At 40.8% G+C, this 22,104-nt stretch overlaps 1 protein-coding gene across 3 annotated transcripts in view; it reads left to right on the top strand.

Annotated features, from left to right (window-relative positions):
- Nucleotides 1–333: 333 nt before the first annotated feature.
- tmem245 (transmembrane protein 245) overlaps nt 334–22,104 on the top strand; it is a 120,326-nt gene continuing 98,555 nt past the window's right edge. For all 3 annotated transcript variants that reach the window (XM_043690057.2, XM_087987175.1, XM_043690056.2), the window contains exon 1: nt 334–916. In XM_043690057.2, coding sequence (XP_043545992.2) covers nt 335–916 — 582 coding nt within the window. In that variant the 5' untranslated portion in view covers nt 334. The remainder of the gene's footprint in view (nt 917–22,104) is intronic.

Below are 22,104 nucleotides of genomic sequence, written 5' to 3'. Positions count from 1 at the left end.
TCTCTCCTTTAAGAAATAATCATTGCCTGGTAGTTATGACGTGCAAACGTAACTTGCTGAGCCTCTCCAGAACAAGTTCCAGTAACCTGGGTTTACCTAAAATAAACTTCTCCATCACAAGTGCTGTCAACCGACTGTCACTCCACCAGCTGCTTCATCATCTGACAGACATTTTCAAAGTTTCTACCAGCTGAAGACAACCCCGCCCATGAAAGGCGCTGGGATATGTAGTTCTTTCTGCTCCACCGGCCGTTGCTGCTGGCTCCGGAGGTGAGGGTAGGGAACTACAAATCCCGACATGCCCCGTCGCACCGTTACCCGGGCAAAGGCAAACATGGCGGACGAGCAGCAAGCGGCAGTAGCCGCGGTGCCGGAGAGTAAATCTCCTCCTCCGCTGCTCATGAGGTCCTCGAGTGTCAGCCTTTTCAGTGACTGTGTCCAGCAAGGGGTTCAGCAGCTACTGCCGCTCAAGTTCGACAAGAACATTAAGCAGGCGTTTTACAATACGGGAGCGCTGATATTCGTAGCTATCTCGTGCGGCGCCGCCGTGCTCGTTTACTTTATCCTGGAGGCGTTCCTGCGGCCGCTGTTGTGGGCTGTGCTCTGTGGCACCTTCCTGCATCCTTTCAAGACTACCCTTACTAACCTGGTGAGGAAATGGCTGGGCGGCCTCCAGGAGTCCGGCACGCCCATCGTCTTGGCCACCCTCATGTTGCCCATTTCGTTCATCAATCACGGCGTTGAAATGCTGGGTAACCAGGTGCTGCTGAAACGCAGAGTGCTGCTGATGTTGGCCATGGGCGTGCCCGTCCTCTACCTCCTGTACTGCTTCAGCACCTGGGTGGGACTACAGCTCTTACTCACTCACACAGGGCAGTTTATCTCCTTTGCGCTCGAGTATTTAAACACGTTGTGGGTAGGTTGAAAACGCTTTTTAGCAATACTTATGAATAATCGTAGTATGTAAAATAATGCAAGTTGTTGCATTCAAGCTGCCACCTGGGATAATGAGGACTCGTATTCATGAATTGTTATCTATGAACAGTGTTCGCAAGGATTTGAGTCCCGGAGCTTTGTTTCACTGAACAAAAATATACCTCAAAGAACTGTTCATGCTGGAAATTGGTAACAAAAACAGAAATTGCTGGAAAAACTTGGGTCTGGCAGTATCTCATAGAGTGAGACAGTACAGAACGGACCATTCGGTCCAAATCGTCTTGCGCCGACCAGACATCCCAAACTGGGACAAAGTGAGGATGCAGATGCTGGGAATCACAGTCCAGAGTGTGGTGCTGAAAAAGCACAGCACGTCCAGGAGCATCCGAGAAGCAGGTGAACCGATGTTTTGGGCAAAAGCCCTTCATCAAGAATTATCCTAAATGTGGTTGACCTAGTTCTATTTGCCAGAATTTGACCAATATCCTGAAAGACCTGCTGAGTTTCTCCAGCGTTTTACTGTTATTGTTTCAGGGATTTCCAGCATCTGCAATTCTGTTATTTGCTTTAGTGAATAGATCAGGCAAGGTGATTTAAATGCAGTTATTTCAGCAGAAGTTATAGAGTCATAGAGATGTACAGCATAGAAACAGACCCTTTGGACCAACCCGTTCATGCCAACCAGATATCCCAACCCAATCTAGTCCCACCTGCCAGCACCTGGCCCATATCCTTCCAAACCCTACCTATTCATATACCCATCCAAATGCCTCTTAAATGTTGCAGTTGTACCAGCCTCCACCACATCCTCTGGCAGCTCATCCCATACACGTACCACCCTCTGCGTGAAAAAGTTGCCCCTTAGGTCTCTTTTTTTATATCTTTCCCCTCTCACCCTAAATCTATGCCCTCTAGTTCTGGACTCCCTGACCCCAGGGAAAAGACTTTGCTTATTTATCCGATCCATGCCCCTCATAATTTTGTAAACCTTTATAAAGTCACCCCTTAGCCTCCGACGCTCCAAGGAAAACAGCCCCAGCCTGTTCAGCCTCTCCCTGTAGATCAGATCCTCCAATCCTGGCAACATCCTTGTAAATCTTTTCTGAACCCTTTCAAGTTTCATAACATTTTTCCGATAGGAAGGGGACCAGAATTGCACGCAATATTCCAACAGTGGCTTAACCAATGTCCTGTACAGCCACAACATGACCTCCCAACTCCTGTACTCAATACTCTGACAAATAAAGGAAAGCATATCAAACGCCTTCTTCACTATTATATCTACCTGCGACTCCACTTTCAAGAAGCTATGAACCTGCACTCCAAGGTCCCTTTGTTCAGCAACACTCCCTAGGACCTTACCATTAAGTGTAAAAGTTGTGGTACAATTGCAACATTTAAGAAGCATTTGGATGGGTATATGAATAGGAAGGGTTTGGCGGGATATGGGCCGGGTGCTGGCAGGTGGGACTAGATTGGGATGGGGTATCTGGTCGGCGTGGACAGGTTGGACCGAAGGGTCTGTTTCCATGCTGTATGTCTATGACTCTATAAGTTCAGAAGAGGGGAAATAAAAGGAAGATGGCAAAGAATTTTGTAGATAGTTTCAAAAAGTAAAACCTAGATGGTTAAAAGCTCTGTTTTTCAATGCTGAACACTGGGTTTGAGTATTTTGAGGGGACAGAATGCAGTAATAATGCAGAGGACATTAAACAAAAACATGGGCTAGCAGTTGATAGTGTCTCTTCAAGGCCTTGCAGAATTCCTTAGATTTTATTGCAGTAAAGGACCTTTTATGCTCTACAGGTTGTGCAGAGAAGTAGCGTTCGAGTTTCAGGTCCAGTGACCCTTTTTCAGAACATTCTGTTTTTGTTTCTGGAGCTTTGTTTAGTTTTGGGTTCAATTTCATGTGAAATTAGCCCTCAGAAGTTGTTTTTGTGATTTGAAAGAGCTAATGAATAGCTAATTGAGATGCCTATTTCTTTGGCCTCCTGAAGTGGGTAGAGAAATTGTGTCCACTAAACTCTGTGGGGAGATTGATGTGATTTTTCCATTGGTTAGGACTCACAGCCATATTCTTATTTGGTCCATCTTTACCTTCCACTTGTGGAACAAATGGCTCCATCCTATCCATGTTGTGCAAATTTGATTACATGCAGTCTAGTGTTTTTTGGTTGGTGCACGGTCTGGAATTGTTTCAGTATGTTCAAGTTGCCTATGAGAATTCAATTTGTTTTCTACAGTGCTAAGTCTCATCAGTACTGCCATGTTATCAGCAGAGATAAACCTCTAGAATTTGATGCCAGGCATGTTCACCCTTTGAATATCTCCTGTAAGAGATGATTTTCACTGCTACAATTCAGCAGGTCTCTTCTCAAGATAAATGTGGAATTCGTGGTTGTTCATTATGATGTTGATAACCAGAGTTTTACGGCATGACAGTTTAAAACTTCTGAAGTGTGTTGTCATGCTGGAATATGTATGCTGATGACAAGGTTACGAAGATAGCACCATTCATCAGCTACTCACGGAACCTTGGCTCAAATTTGGAGTAATTGCAAAGACCTGGTCGTTGTTCACGAGGGCAATTTCTAAAGTCACTTCTGTTCACTTAAGGATAAGCGGTTCAACCACATTGTAAGATCATAAGAAATAGGAACAGGAGCAGACTGTTCAGCCCTTCAAGCCTGCTCCACCATTTGATAGGATAACTATTTCAACATTCCTGACTTCAACTTTCCTGCCCTTTGCTCATAGCCCTTGACTCCCACACTAATCAAGAATCTATCTATCTCAGCCTTCAATATACAAAAGGACTCTGTTGCCACACCTGTCTATGTCAAGAAGTTCCAAAGACACTCAACTTTCAGAATGAAGAAATTAATGCTTATCTCAGTCTTAAACTTGGCACCAGTTTATTCTGAGGCTCTGCTCTCAACTCCTAGACTCCCCAGTGAGGGGAAACATTCTCTCAGCATTTACCCTGTCAAGCCCCTTAAGAATTCTATATGTCTCAATAACCTCTCATTCTTCTAAACTTCAATGAGTAGAGTCCTAAGCTGTTTAACCTTTTCTCTTAAGACAATCCCTCCATACCATGGATCAACCTAGTGATTCTTCTTTGAATTGCTGTAGATAGAGGGTGATGGAGTAGTGACATTTGGGACTGTGGACTGGTTTTCCTAGCTATGGCATACAAAAGTTTTTTAGAATAGCACCAAATGTCTGGGGTTATCCCAGAATCCAGGTTGTCGCAGCTGAGTTTAACATTCTGCATCCATCCATTTAGACTCTGGTTTTTGTGGAAGTTTTGGTAGCTGTCATAGATCCCAGGGGCTAGACTTAGTGAATTGATGACAAATGCACTTGCCAATTAATACCATCCAGAACAGAATGGAACATATTGGGACATTTCAGTCTGATAAACATGAAAGCAGTAAACCTGTCTCTGGTGAGTAAGTGACATAGTGTATTCTGTAGGGTACATACATTATTCTTGTTGAAAAGTAGTTGATCTGATTAGATTAATTTAAGAAATGTGAACACCTATAACTGTTGACCTAACCTTCATTCACGGAACATGTAGCGCCGGCCAAGTACATATTTTTACTTTTAGATTAGATTAGATTAGATTAGATTAGATTACTTACAGTGTGGAAACAGGCCCTTCGGCCCAACAAGTCCACACCGCCCCGCCGAAGCGCAACCCACCCATACCCCTACATTTACCCCTTACCTAACACTATGGGCAATTTAGCATGGCCAATTCACCTGACCTGCACATCTTTGGACTGTGGGAGGAAACCGGAGCACCTGGAGGAAACCCATGCAGACACGGGGAGAACGTGCAAACTCCACACAGAGTTTTACTCAGAGTTCAGATCTCTCAGTCCAAACTTTACTCAATATTTTCCTATTGCCTCACTGTATAGACTGTTTGTTTTTTTTTGTGTAAATTAACACTATTTCTTTAAATATATAGCAGGAGGATTTGGTAGGAAGAATATTTGCAGATTCTGTTGTAAATCTTGTTGTCTTTTTACAGCCCTGCCTTTGTGCTACATCTTTTTGTTGCTTTGGGACTCTGAATTTAGGGAGATATGGATAAACAATAATGTTGATTAATGCCATATTTTAGGCATGACTTCTCTTTACTATTGTCTTATGCTGAAAAATGCTTTCCTTACCAGTTGTCTGTTTTTGTTTTTACATTGAGAGGAGCTTTCTCAATAACCAGTGTGTCTAAGATGTCACAGGCCTTTTGAGATGCAGTACTCTAATACTAGGTAGTTTGTTCAATTATTTTGCTATGATTTGCTAAAAATCACTGGAAGAAATAATAGCCCAAGCAATTTTTACATAAGTAGAATGTAGCTGCTTCATCTGCAGTAGAATCCAATGAAGAAAAAGTTATTAATTGTTAATATTTTATAGACTATGGAACAAAACTCAATTTCTGAGAGTAAAGGAACCTACATTTGGTATGGAAGCCTAAATGCTAAGAGGGTTTACTTCAACAAAGGATGACAAATATAGGTTTTGAACCATATTTTTAAAAAACAGTTTAGGCTAATTAAAAAGAATGTTGAAGAAGTAAAGCCACAATAAGAGTAAAGAGATGAATTGTTAATAGAACAATCAAATGTCATTTTTCATTCTGCATAAAATAGAGGGCATATTGCTAAAAACTCACATCAATACCATATTTTAAAACAGTACATTGTAATCTATCTGTATTGGAATTTGTGATGTGACTTTGTTTTAGCTCTTTTTGGTAGCTAATTGAATCAGTTGCATGTGTATCAGTCATTTTGTGGAGTATACTGCAAAGAAGGTTCAAAAACAAATTGGTATTTGTATAGAATCTTGAACATTGGAAAGCATCCTGAGGCATTTCATAAACATGATTTTTTTTGAAAACTTGCATTTATATAATGCCTTTCACGCCCATGGGGATGTTTGTGCTTTACAGACTGAAAAGTTTTTTTTCAATGTGTTGTCACTATTGTAATATAGAAAAAGTGACAGACAATATTACCAGTAAGTTTTCACAAAGGTCAATATTACAAGATAATCTACATTAGTGTTGTTAATTGAAGGATAAATATAATTTTATTATTTTAAGGCAGATATCCCAACCCAATCTAGTCCCACCTGCTAGCACCCAGCCCATATCCCTCCAAACCCTTTCTATTCATATACCCATCCAGATGCCTCTTAAATGTTGCAATTGTACCAGCCTCCACCACCACTTCTACTGGCATCTCATTCCATACACGTACCACCCTCTGTGTGGAAAATGTTGCCCCGTAGGTCTCTTTTATATCTTTTCCCCTCTCACCCCGACCCCAGGGAAAAGATTTTGCCTATTTACCCTATCCATGCCCCCATAATTTTGTAAACCTGTAAGTCGCCCCTCAGCCTCTGACGCTCCAGGGAAAACAACCCCAGCCTTTTCAGCCTCTCCCTATAGCTCAAATCCTCCAACCCTGGCAACATCCTTGTAAATCTTTTCTGAACGCTTTCAAGTTTCACAACATCTTTCCGATAGGAAGGAGACCAGAATTGCACGCAATATTCCAACATGGCCTAACCAATGTCCTGTACAGCTGCAACATGATCTTCCAACTCCTGTACTCCATACTTTGACCAATAAAGGAAAGCATACCAAACACCTTCTTCACTATCCTATCCACCTATGACTCCACTTTCAAGGAACTATGAACCTGCACTCCAAGGTCTCTTTGTTCAGCAACACTCCCTAGGACCTTACCATTAAGTGTATAAGTCCTGCTAAGACTTGCTTTCCCAAAATGCACCACCTCGCATTTATCTGAATTAAACTCCATCTGCCACTTCTAATCCCATTGTCTCATCTGGTCAAGATCCTGTTGTAATCTGAGGTAACCCTCTTCGCTGTCCACTACACCTCCAATTTTGGTGTCATCTGCAGACTTACTAACCGTACCTCTTATAAATGATTTGGATGCGAGCATGTAAATGACAAAAAGTAGAGGACCTAGCACCGATCCTTGTGGCACTCCACTGGTCACAGACCTCCAGTCTGAAAAACAACCCTTCAACACCACCCTCTGTCTTCTACCTTTGAGCCAGTTCCACAAAAGACTCCTGCACCAGCTGCCTACCTCTCTTACCTTTCCTGCAGTTAACCCATCTATGTGACTGCATCTGAGACTCCCTCCCCCCCCCCATTCCTATAACATCATCCATCACATGCTGTTGCAAATTCCTCATTGCTTCTAACTGTCTCTCCAACCACTCCGTTCAATCTGATAAGATTCGCAGCCAGCAGCATTTATGGCAGATATAATCCGCAGTAGTCTTTAAACTCCCACATCTGACAAGAAGTACATATCACTCTATTAAGGGCCATTTTTGCTCCTTTACAATCTACAGACCCAGAAAATAACGCCGTTTTATTCCTCTACAAACACTGCCCCAGGTTAAATTAATAGTTATGGCTTATATTTTAAGTTTAATCAAGAGACATATCTCCAAAAACATATTTTCAAGAAAGAACCTACTCTACTCACTACTGTAGATTCTCTGTAGGCCACACTTAAAACAACGATTAACTTATCAGAGTCTGTGCTGTGAACTTCGCCCAACAGTTCCTCCAAGATCAGTTGTGAATTTCACTGTTTGGTAACTTTCCCAGATGCACTCCGATGTCCAGCGATACATGAATTCAAACAGCAAAGGCAATAACTGTGCAGGTTCTCGCTCCTTCTCGCTTTTATCTCATCATGTGATTCCTTTGTCTGTTTTTCTCCCTTTTAAAACTGCTGTTGTTTTGACTTTTTTTTCCAAAAGTTCCAAAACAATGCAACAACATATAAAACAGTAATTACTGCTCCTGAAATTCGAGGAAATCACCTCAAGCACCTAAAATACCTCAAAAAAGGAGCAGCTGTTACAGCCAGAAATGTTTCCCGTCCTCCATCTTGGATTACCTGAATCCTTTCTGGAACCAAACCGAGGAACTAGGTTTCAGGAATTTGTTTTGATTATCTTTGGCATTCCACTATTCTCCAAGCTATGTGATTTCTTGAGATCTTTCCATGAGCATTCAGTTAAGTGACCCTCTAACTCTTTTATTATCTTAGGATTATGTGCACCTCTGCCTGTTTCTGAAAAAGTTTCTGTCTGTTTTACAAAACTAATCATGGAATTCAACAGCCTGCTTCTGTGAGAACAAAGAATGCAAAACATAGAAGCAAGAGTAGACTATGTGGCCTGTCCCTTCCTTTGCCTTTCAGTACAATCATGGATTATCTTGGGCTTCAATTCCACTTTCCACCCTGCTCCTTATATCCCATTTGAAATAAAGAGGATGAATTCATCATGCAGATATATACATATAAACCGGTGTGATATAGTTAGGATTATTTAGACATGGTTGCAAGGTGACCAGGGTCGGATCTGAACATCCAGGGGGGGATTTCTGTATTTAGGAAGGACAGACAAAAAGGATAAGGCAGTGGAGTTTCATTACTGATTCATAAGGATGTAAACATAAGATAGGAGCAGGAGGAAGCCATTTGGCCCTTAAAGCCTGCTCTGCCATACATCACCATCATGGCTGATCATCCAACTCAATAGCCTAATCCTACTTCCTCCCCATTCACCCCAATTGTTATATCTAGTCACCTCTTTAATACATTCAATGTTTTGACATCAACTACTTCCTGTGGTAATGATTCCACAAGCACACAACTCTTTGGTGAAGAAATGTCTCCTCATCTCTGTCCTAAATGATGTACCCTGAATCCTTAGACAGTGACTCCTGGTTCTGGACGCACCCACTATTGGGAACATCCTTCCTGCACTTTCCCTGTCCAGTCCTGTTAGAATTTTATAAGTCTCTGTGATTTCCCCCTCATTTGTCTGAACTCTAGCAAAAACCTAGTCAACTGCACACAATATTCTCAGTGTGACCTCACCAAGTCACTGTATAACTGCGACACATCCCTGCTCCTGTACTCAACCTCTTGCAATGAAGACCAAAACACAATAGAGGCAATATATTAGCTCAGAAAATTTAGAATCTGTGTGGGTAGAAGTGAGAAATGCCAGGGGGCAAAAGCATTTGTGGATGTGGTCTAAAGACCAAAGTGTAGTCGTAAGATTGGAAGTGGCATTAAACAGAAAATCAGATGTATGTGGTAAAGGAAAATCTGTAATTATAGATTACTTTAATTTACATGTGGGTGAATCAAATTAGTCACAATACCACAGAGCAGGAATTCCTGGAGTGTATACAGATCGTTTTCTGGCCCAATACATTGAGAAACAAAATGGAAAATAGACCGTTTTAGACTGGGTAGTTTACAATGAGAAAGGAATAATGTTGAGAGATCCATTGGGGGAATGAGTGACCATAATATGATAGAATTCATTACCAAGTTGGGGAATGAGGTAGTTGATTCTGAGACTAGGGTCCTGAATCCCACTATGGGAAACTACAATGACATGAGGTGTGAGTTAGCTATGATGGATTGGGAAATCTTACGAAAAAGAATGACAGTGGATAGGCAATGACAAATGTTCAAAGAGTGAATGGGTGATCTACAAAAATCGTTTATTCCTGTCTGGCACAAGATTGCAAAGAAAACCATGGCCAAATCATTGGTTTAGGAGGGAAGTTAGAGCTAGTATTAAATGCAAAAAAAACTGATCCAAATTCTTTACTTGAGGATTTGGAACCATTTGAAAGTAAGCAAAGGAGAACCGGGGAACATAAGAACTGACTAGAAAAAATTTCTGCACTTATGTAATGATTAAAAAGATGCTGAAAACTAATGTAGGTCCCTTTACCGTTAAAAACGAGGCAAGTTGTTAGGGGAACAAAGAAATGGCTGGGGAACTAAATTTATACTCTGTTTCTGTCTTCACAAAGAAAGAGAGAAACATTGCACCAGAAATAATGGGGAACCCAGGACTTTAAAAGAGGAACTGAAGCAATTCTGAGTAGAAAAATGGTGTTCGAGAAATTGATGCGATTGAAGGCTAATAAATCCACAAGGTCTGATCTACAGCTCAGAGTACTTAAAGAAGTGGCCCTGGAAATAGTGTTTGTATTAGTCATCTTCCAAGATTCTATAGACCCTGGAACAGTTCCTAAGGTTGGAGGGTAACTAATGTAACCCCAATGTTTAAAAAGCAAGATAGAATGAAAACCAGTGAGTCTGATGTCAGTATTGGGAAGATGCTAAAGTCCATTATCAGGGATTTCAAAGCAGAAAACAGTGGTAGAATCAGACATAGTCAACATGGATTTATAAAATGGAAGTCCTGCTTGATACATCCTTGAAAAAATCCAATAGTTTGAACAAGTAGAATTAATGGAGCCAATGGCTGTGGTTTATTTGGACTTTCAAAAGACTTTTGACAAAGTCCGACATAAAAGATTATTGTGTAAAATTCAAGCGCATAGGATTTTGCTCAGTGTATTGAGATGGATAGAAACTTTGTTAGATGGGAAATGGAGTAGGCAGTAAGTAGTGGGGTACCACAGGGATTGGTTCTAAGATCGCAGTTATTCACAGTATATGTTAATGATTTAAATGAGTGAGATATTACATTAGTTCAATCTTGCAAATGGCACAAAGCTGGTTGGAACAGGGAGCTGTAAAGTGGATTCAGAGGTATTGTAGTGTGATTTGGACTGGCTGAGTGAGTAGGCAAATGCATGGCAGATGCAATATTAGGTGAATAAATGAGGTTATTCATTTTTTGGTAGTGAAAATAGGAAGGCAGATTATTATTTGACGTAAATTGAGAGAGGGGCATGTTAAATGAGACCTGGATGTCCTCGTGCAGCAGTTGCTGTAAGTTTGTGCTCAGGTGCAGCAGACAGTAAAGGAGGCAAACTGTATGTTATTTTTCATAGCGTGAGGATTCAAGTACAAGAACTAGGATGTCTTGTTGCAGTTATACAGGGCCTGGAGTATTGTGTGCAGTTTTCGTTATCTCCTCCAAGGAGGGATGCTGTTGCTATTAGAGGGAGTGCAGTGAATGTTTACCAAATCTTTCTGAGATGGCAGCATTGACGTATGAGGAGAGATTGAGTTTGTTAGGATTGTATTCGCTGGAGTTTAGAAGAATGTGCGGGGTGGGGGGGATCTCAATGAAACCTATAAGATTCTAACAGCACTGGACAGGTCAGATGAAGGAAAGATATTCCTGATGGTGGGAGAATGCAGAACCAGTGGTCAAGGTGAAAATTTAAAATGAGTGATTTGAGAAATTTCTTCACCCTGAGAATGGTGAGTCTTTGGAATTCAAAACCACAGAAAGAGGTTGAGGCTGAACCATTTTGTTTTTGAGGTGATAGATGCAACTGCTGTGGCTAAAAGGATCAAGGGATATGGGAGGAAAGGTGGGATTAGGGTAGAAAGCTCGACGATCATCCGTAATCATGCTGAATGGCAGGGCAGGCTTAAGGAGTTGAATGACTTACTCCTTTGATTTTGTGTTTCTATTTTTGTTCCTGAGCAATAACATAGCCTTGCTTGACCCATGTTTGCATATGTATTGGATCAGGGATGTGAGGATCACAGTCAGTGTTGTGTGGCTGGTGGAGTCAACATTCTTCTTTTGGTTTACATTTCCAGAATAAGGTCGATCTGCTATCTTGTTCTTTGAGCTGGTGTTATCCTGCCTGTCATGTCAATGAGGGTCATTGTGTTATCGATTCCAAATTTCATTTTGATGGGTGATAGGTGTGTATGTGTTTTAATGTGGGGGACAGTTCCAATTCTTTGCCCAATGGTAAAGATAGACATGAATGAAGACCAGACTCCACTGTATGGAGGGGACGAGCTGGCACTAATTGATGCCCCAACCATCTCCAAAATATTCCCAGGAGCCTACAGTCACGGCTTGCCTGAGGGTCATCATTGAAACTGTTAGGGTGTTCCATGTCAATGTAGCAAAGACTGACTAACTGACACAGAAGGCTGAATGCAAGTTACAACTGTGTGAAGAGAGGTGGAGTTAGTTAAATCAGCAGAGGTAGAGAGAGCCGTTTCAGTGAAAAACACCATCTGATGCATCCTTCCATGCCAGTATCTTGTCACAATCCATTTAGGAACGACAATGTTTTGAAGAGAAATGGAATAATTAACAGAATTAAACAATGAGACTTTGCTTTCTTTAAACAAAATATAAATCTAATAATATAGAGAACAAAGTAAACTTGTATCCTTTAAAGAAGGATATCTGCCATTCTCATGTAGTCTGATTTACATGTAACTCCAGATGCATGTGGTGAAACGGTTAAAAATTATGTCCCAATACATGTGTGAATCTAACCGGAATGGAGGTGTTGCTTAGTCCCGTGTGAATCTTATTACACACCTCCCCGTGTGAATCTTCTTATCTGTATGTAACCAGAATGGAATGTGTTTTTTAGCCTTGCTCTGCTGTTCACATGAATGTTTATATCTGGAAAAGAGTATATCAGCTGGAAAAGTCTCCAGTTCGGTGAGTCTGCTCCGGGGTTACGTTTAACCGCCGAGCGTGGGTTGTTGGCAACCGCTCTACGAGAACTGACGGCTCCCAGTTCCGGTAACATGTAGAGTGAGTATAAGCCAGACCCGTTGTGGCGACGCTGCGGGGAATAAAATGCCCATATTCTAGCAGACTCGCCTCTTGGTCGTTTGTTCTTGTCAGACTACTCTCCTACGAACCTGACCTTGAGAATTTTTTAAAACAATGCACAGCAATATGATTCACCTGCTGTCTGAAAATGGCCTAGCAGCCACTCATTTGTATCAATTGCTGTGAAGTCTCAACAAAGAAATGAAGTTGGACACACCCCCTGGCATTGACCTAGGCACTGGGAAAAAAAAATCACAAAAACAGCCCTGTCAACCCTGCAGTGTTGTCCTTACTAACATCTGGGAGCTCATGCCAAAATTGGAAGAGCTGTCTCATCGTCGAGACAAGCAGCTGCCTGACAGTCATACTGAATTCTACCTTACAGAGAATATCCCAGTCACTATCATGGCCATCATGTCCTGTCCTCCCAGCAGGACAGACCCAGTAGAGGTGGCGGCAGAGTGGTATACATTTGGGAGGGAGTTGGTCTGGGAGTCATCAACTTTTGACTCTGGACTCCATAAAGTCTCGTGGCTTCAGGTTAAAACATGGGCAAGGAAACCTCCTGCTGGTTATCACTAACTGTCCTCCCTTGGTTGATGAATCCATACTCCTCCATGTTGATCAACAATTGGAGGAAGTATTGAGGGTGACAAGGGCCAAATGTACTGGGGGTGGGGAATTTGTTGTCCTCCACCAAGAGTGGCTTGGTAGCTACTGATTGAGCAGGTTGAGTCCTAAAAGACATAGCTGCTAGTTTTGGTGTGTGGCTGGTAGTGAGGGAACCATCTCAATCATTCCCATCAAGCCAGGGGATCAACTGCATTAGGTCTAGAAATGGGGTAGCAACCCGGTGAACTTGCCAACAGGACTAACTTCATGCTAAACAGCAAATAATAGACTGAGTTAAGCAATCCCACAACCAATGGGTCAAATCTAAGCTTTGCAGTCCTGCCACATCTAGTCATGAATGGTGGTGGACAATTAAACAACTCCATGGAGGAGTCTCCACAAATATCCCCATCTTCAATGATGGACGAGCCCAACACATCAGTGCGAAAAATAAGGCTGAAGCATTTGCAGCAATCCTCAACCAGAATTGCCAAGTGGATGATCCATTTCAGTTTACTCCAGTATTGCCGAGGATCACCAATACCGGTCTTCTGTGGATTTGATTTGATTCACTCCATGTGATATCAGAAAACAGTTGGAGGTACTGAATATTGCAAAAGCCATGGGCCCTGACAACATTACAAGCAGGAGGCTAGAAGAACACAGCAAGTCAGGCAGCATCAGGAGGTGGAGAAGTCATCATTTTGGGTGTAACCCTTTTTCAGGAATGGAAGTGGGGAGGTGTTGGAGCTGCAGATACAGGTGGGTGAAACGGTTTGAGCCATCTCCATTCCTGAAGAAGCGTTATACCTGAAATGTTGACTTCTCTACTACCTGATGTTCTTCCAGCCTCCTGCTTGTCTACTTTGGATTCCAGCATCCAGTTGTTTTGTCCCTGGCAACATTAGGGCAATAGTACTGAAAACTTGGATTCCAGAACCTGCTGCTCCCCTAGCCAAGCTCTTCCAGTCCATTTGCAGCACTGGCATCTACGTGACAATGTGGAAAATTGCCCAAATATGTCCTCTATGCATAAAGCAGGCCAAATCCAACCCTGTCAATTACTGTCCCATCAGTCTAATCTCAATCATCAGTAAATAGATGAAAGGTTTGCTTAATAGTGCTACCAAGTACTAATATGTAGCACCGGCTCAGCCATAACCTGCTCAATGATATTCAGTTTTTGTTCCACCAGGGCCATTCGGCTCCTGACCTCGTTACAGCATTGGTTCAAATCTAGGCAAGAGTTGAATTGCAGAGGAGATGGGAGAGTGACAATCCTTGATATCAAGGTTGCATTTGATAGTGTGGCATCAAGGAACCCTAGCAAAACTGGAATTGATGGGTACCGTGAGGCAAACTCTCCACTGGTTGGAATCATAGGTGGCACGTAGGGAGGTTGGTTTTGGATGTCAATCATCTCAGCTCCAGGATTCCTCTGCAAGTGTTCCTCAAGGTAGTGTCAGCTGCTTCATCACTGACGTTTCCTCCATCATAAGGTCAGAAATGGGATGTTTGGGGATGATTGCACAATCTTCAACATTATTCATGGCTCTTTAGTTACTGAACCAGCCCGTGTTCAAATGCAGCAGGGTCTGGACAACATCCAGCTTTGGGCTGATGAGTGGCAAGTAATAATCACATCACACAAATGTAAGGCAATATCCATCACCAATAAGAAACAATCAAACCATTGAGCCTTGACATTCAATGGTGTTACCATCACTGAATCCCCCACTATCAACATCCTTGGGTTACCATTGACCAGAAACTCAACTGGACTCATCAGATAACGTAGCTCGCGAGCAGGTCAGAGGCTAGGAGTACCGTGGTGAGCAAATAGCATCCTGACTCTCCAAAACCTGCCCATCATTTACAAGGCACAAATCTTGAAAATGATCCCACTTGCTTGGATGGGTGCAACTCTAACAACACTCAAGAAACTTGATACCATCCAGGACAAGACAGACTGCCAATTGGCACCATATCCACAAGCATCCAGTCCTTCCACAATCAATGCTTAGTAGCAGCAATGTTCTATCTACAGGATGCACTGCAGATATTCACCAAAGATCCTTTGACAGTACATTGCCATGACCACTTTCATTTAGAAGGACAAGGGCAGTAGATATGCAGGGACATCACCATTCTGACTTGGACATTTATCACCACTTCTTCACTGTCGCTGGATCAAAATCCTGGAACTCCTTGGCATTGTAGGCCAATCTACAACACATGAACAGCAGAGGTTCAAGATGGCAGCCCATCCCTTCTCGAGGGCAACTAGGGATGGGCAATAAGTTCTGGCAAGCCAGCGGTGCCCACATCCCATGAGTGAATAAAAATAAATATGAATAAATTAACAGTATAGCTTATTTATACAGATGTTATGCAGTCATGTTTGTTTACTTCCTCCAAGAATTGTCTTAAGACACATTATACTTAAGGGTACTTGTTTCTGCTGGTGATACCATATTTATATCACAGTCCTCTGATGAATTCTGTTTGTTTATTTTCAAGAGGTAAGATTTTCATGTCCCCTCCCTTTTTACAATGGCTATCTTAGTCCTTTACTTGCTTCTGCCTCAAGTCTGAGAAGCCCACCCTAGGTTCTCCCATTAGCTTCAAACTAGGCAAGCTTCTAGTTTCTTCTGTTCCCTCTCAATCAAATCAAATCAAACTGAAATGAAGCCTCAATTGCCTTCCACAAAGTGTTGAAGTTAGTTCTTTTTTCAGTCTGCTTCCAGTGCAGATTTCTCTAACTATAACTGTAATTTATTTTGGCTACCTTCTGTCTGTGAGCAGCAAATGTTCAAACTACAACTAACTTTTCCAGCATTCATTTGGATAAATTGAAATAAGAGCTCTCTAGGTTCCACTCGTCTCCATGACAGTGTAGCATGCTATTGGCTTATCCTTAGATTATTCATTCCTCATTTGCAATTTCTTTTTGGCCTGATTGTAAAACTCATTTACTTCAGTCTCTCAGGGTTTACTGAATTTCTTTGAACTGGCTAAACTCCCAAATCTTCTTATGTATGTCCTTAATCAAAAGCATTTGAGACATCATGTTTCCATCTCTTTATGATCTTTCTAGCTGTTAACTTTTCAAGTAATTCAAAGTAAGTTAAGGTCAGTAGCCTCTGAGATTGCTTTACTTACCTTCAGTTTCCTCATTTTAAGAAGTAAGCTTATATATAAAATTGCATGAATCATGGATCAGATATTCACAACATTCTTTTTGGCTTGTTTTGAGAAACAATTATTAGTAATATGGTAGTGTAAATCTAAACATTGTGGAATGACTAGAAATTGAAGTCAACTTGCATGAAGCAGAAAGAAAATAAATGATTAAAATTTCAATTTGAAGCAAAATGAGAAAGGAAGCAGGAAACAAATTGAAAATTATAAACTGAAATAGGAATATCCTGCTCTTTATGTAGAAGTAGTCTTCCAGGCATTCCTGAGAGCCTCTTAGCTGGTCCATAGATAATTAAAATGAATAAATTAGCTGTAGTCCACAAGGGAAGGGGGCCACATGTTTCAGAGCGACACAAGTGATTACTATAGATTGCAACATATATATCAAACTTCTTTGAAGCTTTTGAAAAATCTTCCAAAACTGGGGGTCAAGCTACATGCCACATATTTTATATGTCAACACAAGCAGCAATAGAAGATATAAATACTTGGGCTTGACTCTGTTTCCAAATCTTTTAATAATGTGCACCGCTTGTATTGGATGATGGCAAGCCAGAGCTCTCCTCTTCTTGGGGAGGAGAAATACTTTCAGTATTTTAATTCATAAATTTAGTTTGTTCTGGTGCCTTCAATAAACATTTCTATGCAAAGAAAATAAATCACTTTGAGAGTTTGGCTGTGCCCAAAAAAGGAAATGAGATTTAAATAAAATTTTATTTTTAAAAATCCAGCTTTTTTTTCCTCAGTCTGTTATTAGATTTTAGATTAGATTCCCTACAGTGTGGAAACAGGCCCAGCCAGTCCACACTGACCCTCCGAAGAGTAACCCCACCCAGACCCATTTCCCCCTGACTAATTCACCTAACACTATGGGCAATTTAGCATGGCCGATTCACCTGACCTGCACATCTTTGGAGTGTGGGAGGAAACCGGAGCACCCGGAGGAAACCCATGCAGACACTGGGAGAATGTGCAAACTCCACACAGACAGTCGCCTATATATGCTACTAATAGCAAAACAAAATTAATCAAAATTTAATTATTTAGCACACGTAATTATTTTTAAAAACTCCTGTTTCTGATTCAGGTAAATTGAAATAAACAAAAACTACAGGTGCTGGAAATATGAATCAGAACAAAAATTAATGGAGAAACTCAGCTAGTCTGGCAGCATCAGTGGAGAGAATGCAGAGCGAGTCCAATGACCCTTCAGAATGTTAGCATTTTCAGACTTTGAATCTTGGAGTTGCAGTCTAGGTGCATACAAGAATCATTGTTAAGGTGGGAGAGGGTCTATTGTCAAAAGAAAATCCTGCAAACAAGTATATTTAGTATAGTAAAATGCAGGGGATGCAGATAATGGAAATGTGGAGCTGGTTTAAGGAAGAGTTATTGTGTGTCCTTGATAGGTATGTCCCTGTCAGGCAGGGAGGCAGTAATAAAGTAAGGGAACCATGGTTTACTACAGAAATTGCATCTCTTGTTAAGCGGAAGAAGGAGGCTTATATGTTGATGAGACAAGATGGTTCAGATGAGGCGATGGAGAGTTACAGATCAGCTGGGAAGTATTTAAAGAGAAAGTTAAGAAGAGCAAAGAGAGGACACAAGCAGTCTTTAGCAAATAGAATAAAGGAGAACCCTAAAGCTTTCTATAGGCACGTGAGGAATAAAAGGATGACTAGGGTAGGAATAGGGCCAGTCAAAGACAGAAGTGGGAAGTTGAGTGTGGACTCTGTAGAGATCAGAGAGGTGCTAAACAAACATTTCTCATCAGTTTACACTCAGGAAAGGGAGAATATTTTTGAGGAGAAGAATGAGGTACAAGATATTAGGCTAGAAAGGATTGAGGTTAGTTACGAAGAGGTGTTATCTATTCTAGAAGGAGTGAAAGTAGACAAGTCCCCTGGGCCGGATAGGATTTATCTGAGGGTTCTCTGGGAAGCTAGGGAGGAGATAGCAGAGCCATTGGCTTTGATATTTGAGTCGTCATTGTCTACAGGGTTAGTACCAGAGGATTGCAAATATTGTGTCCTTGTTCAAGAAGGGCAGTAGAGATGACCCAGGTAATTATAGACCACTGAGCCTTACTTCTGTTGTAGGAAAGGTTTTGGAAAGGATTATAAAAGATAAGATTTATAATCATCTAGCAAGCAACAATTTGATTTCGGATAGTCAACGTGGTTTTGTCAAGGGCAGGTCGTGTCTCACAAACCTCAGAGTTTTTTGAGAAGGTGACCAAGCATGTAGATGAGAGTAGGGCTGTTGATGTGGTATACATGGACTTCAGTAAAGCTTTTGATAAGGTTCCACATGGCAGGCTGTTGGAGAAAATGCAGAGGCATGGGATTGAGGGTGATTTAGCAGTTTGGATTAGAAACTGGCTTTCTGAAATAAGGCAGAGAGTGGTGGTTGATGGAAATATTCAGCCTGGAGTCCGGTTACTAGTGGTGTGCCATAAGGATCTGTTTTGGGATCACTGCTTTTTGTTATTTTTATAAATTACTTAGACACAGGCATAGGTGGATGGATTAGTAAATTTGCAGATGACTCTAAAGTCGGTGGAGTAGTGGACAGTTTGGAAGAATGTTACAAGTTGCAGGGGGACTTGGATGAACTGCAAAATTGAGCTGAGAGGTGGCAAATGGGTTCAATACAGCTAAATATGAGATGATGCACTTTGGGAAGAATAACATGAAGGCAGAGTACTGGGTCAATGGAAAGATTCTTGCTAGTGTAGATATGCAGAGGGATCTTGGAGTCCATGTACATAGATCCCTGAAAGTTGCCACCCAGGTTCATAGTGCTGTTAAGAAGGCATCCGGTGTGTTAGGTTTCATTGGTAGAGGGATTGAGTTCCAGAGCCGCGATATCATGCTGCAATTATATAAAATGCTAGTGTGGCTGTACTTGAAATATTGTGTACAGCTATGGTCGCCATCTTTTGGGAAGGATGTGGAAGCATTGGAAAAGGTGCAGAGGAGATTTACCAGGATGTTGCCTAGTCTGGAGGGAAGGCCTTATGAGGAAAGGCTGAGAGACTTGGGTCTGTTCTCATAGGAAAGAAGACGACTAAGAGGGGATTTGATAGAGACATACAAGATGATCAGAGGATTAGATAGGGTAGACAGTGAAAGTCTTTTTCCTAGGATGATGTCGTCAGCTTGTATGAGGGGGCATAACTACAAATTGATGGGTGATAGATTTAAGACAGATGTCAGAGGCAGGTTCTTTACTCAGAGAGTGGTAAGGGCGTGGAATACCCTGCCTGCCAATGTAGTTAACACAGCCACATTAGGGAGATTTAAACAATCCTTGGATAAGCACATGGGTGATGATGGGATAGTGTAGGGGAACGAGCTGAGAATAGTTCATAGGTCGGCGCAACATCGAGGGTCGAAGGGCTTGTTCTGCGCTGTATTGTTCTTTGTTCTATGTTGTTAAAATATTGTATTTTCTTTCTCTCTGGACAAAATTAAATTTTCAATAGAAATTGACTTCATGACTTAGGAAATGTTTGTTTTTTTGGAAATGAAGAGTTGTTGTTGAAGAGTTGGAACTGTCTGATATTTAGTCTTGTACACTGGATTGAAGTGGCAATTTCCCTTCCTGTAGTTTGCCAAGTAAAATCCAAATTTTGAGGGAAGTAAGGACGTTGGCCAAGCTCTTCAGTGTCTACGGTCTCACACCACCTAGTGGATGGCTGTGACATTATTGGTAGTCTGGAATCAACTGATTTTCAACTGATCTGCTGAAGACTTAAGAAAAATTGAAAGCAAGTTGTTTAAAAATTGAAGATGATGCTGTTTTAGTTATCAAGTAGTACTGCACAGAAACTTCTTGACATTTCTGAAACTGAATATTCCTATTGAATTTATTTCCTAAAGCGCATTGTCTATAGACAGACTTGTTTTACTTACCTACAGCCTCTGATTCTCTCTAGGGATAAAAAAAACTTTTGTTTGTTTTCATTTTTTTTTGTTGTGAGAAACTCTGATGCACTAAATTAGTGGCTTTATCCATTTTAACTTTAACATGCTGATATGCAAATTTTATTACATTGTTCCTTTATTACATAATTTACAGTGACCATATTCCATGTAATTTTTGAGGTTTATGCTGTTTGATAGAACTTCACTGTTTCTGTATTCTCATTTCCTTTAATGGAGACCCAGCTGTTACGTAATTCCTGCAATGAAGCCACTGCTTGGTTATCACCTTTTTTTAACTTTATTCATTGGATGTGGGATTTGCTGGTATCAGACTCTCATCCTTAATTGAGTTGACTTGGGGCCATTTCAGAAGTTAGCCAAATTATAATGGGCCTCAAGTTACATGTGGACGAGACAGGTTGCAGGCAGCAAATCTCCTTCCCCAAATGCATTAGTGAACCAAATGGGTTTTATGACATGGAAAAGATTATCAGTTAATATTCTAGATTTATGTATTTATTTAACTGAATTTAAATTCCTCAGTAGGCATGATAAGATTTAAACTCTTATCTTCAGATCATTGATCCATGCTTCTGACAAGTAATGAATTCAGTACTGTAACAAATGTGCCACCATTCAGTATATCACAAAATGTCTACTGGCTTCACTCAGTAGACATTTAGACAATATGAACACCTAAGTTTGAGAGAGCGGATATAATTTATTATGTTAGACATGAAGGTATCTTTGGATCATGTCAGTTGGTCTTCAATATTGATTCTTAAAGCAAAACAGCTAAGAATAAAAAATAATTTAATGTTTGTACGTGTACCTTCTCAATTAAAATGTTTCAGTTATTTGATTTTGTTGAAATGGCTTGTTTGTGCTCTTAAATGTTAAAGGTTTATTGCAAGTTAAAATGAAAAACAAAAATGACTTATTTGTAAGTTATTTGACAAAATCCTGATTGCATCCTTCTTTTAATTGCAGATTTGTTTTGACTTTTTAATCAATTCTGTCTTCCCTTCCTTGTAATTTTGTATTCCATTTTTAAAATGCATATTACACACATCCCCGCTATATCTCCTTAACCCCCCCCCCCCCCAAACACAGACACAGACACGCGCACGCAGACACACACACGTTCTCTTTCAGTGCCTTTCTCCCACACTCCTCTTCTTTTTGAAAGATTACAGTTGTGGTAAACAGAGGAATAGATTTGGCATGCACCATCACTTCAGTTGTAAAGTATTAATGCTCTTTTAGAAAAGCTTGTCAAAATAAGAAATCACCAACAGGAAATATTTCTGGCACAGATACAATATAGTCTGCTATACTATGAACACTGCACACAAATTAATCTACAGGTGAAAAGTTCTGAATAACTAGCCATCCCTTAAAATAATTTCAGTATTTGAGATTTTATCAAGTTGTTAATATACCCTCCTGTCTTGGTTTTGTCGTAATGACATTATGCACATGCCCACTGCTATTCCATTGATTTTAAAATAGAACTTTATTTTTCTAATTATGCTACACAGTTAATTGTCAGTAAATCAGGTCCATTTTGCTGGGGATTTGTTTGATATATGTACCAGTCTCCTGCATGTGACTTACGTGGAACTTTCAGTTCCTTTGCAAGCAGCTTCAAGATTGCACATGAGCAAATAGTTAAAATTTGACTAAGTGAAAGTTGATAAACTTTGCTGATTATTCAAAATGCTGTTCGTTGACCTAACATTGGGTCAAATTTTCTAAGGAGAGACATTCTCACTTTGCCACTTCAAGCATTTTATGACTT

Source organism: Chiloscyllium plagiosum, unplaced genomic scaffold (genome assembly GCF_037043375.1).
Source record: "Chiloscyllium plagiosum isolate Xiang-an unplaced genomic scaffold, Cpla_swu_hap1 HiC_scaffold_5, whole genome shotgun sequence".
In the NCBI taxonomy this organism is placed as follows: domain Eukaryota; kingdom Metazoa; phylum Chordata; class Chondrichthyes; order Orectolobiformes; family Hemiscylliidae; genus Chiloscyllium; species Chiloscyllium plagiosum.
The sequence above is the reverse complement of the archived record's forward strand: the minus strand, read 5'-3'. Positions and strand labels throughout refer to the sequence as shown.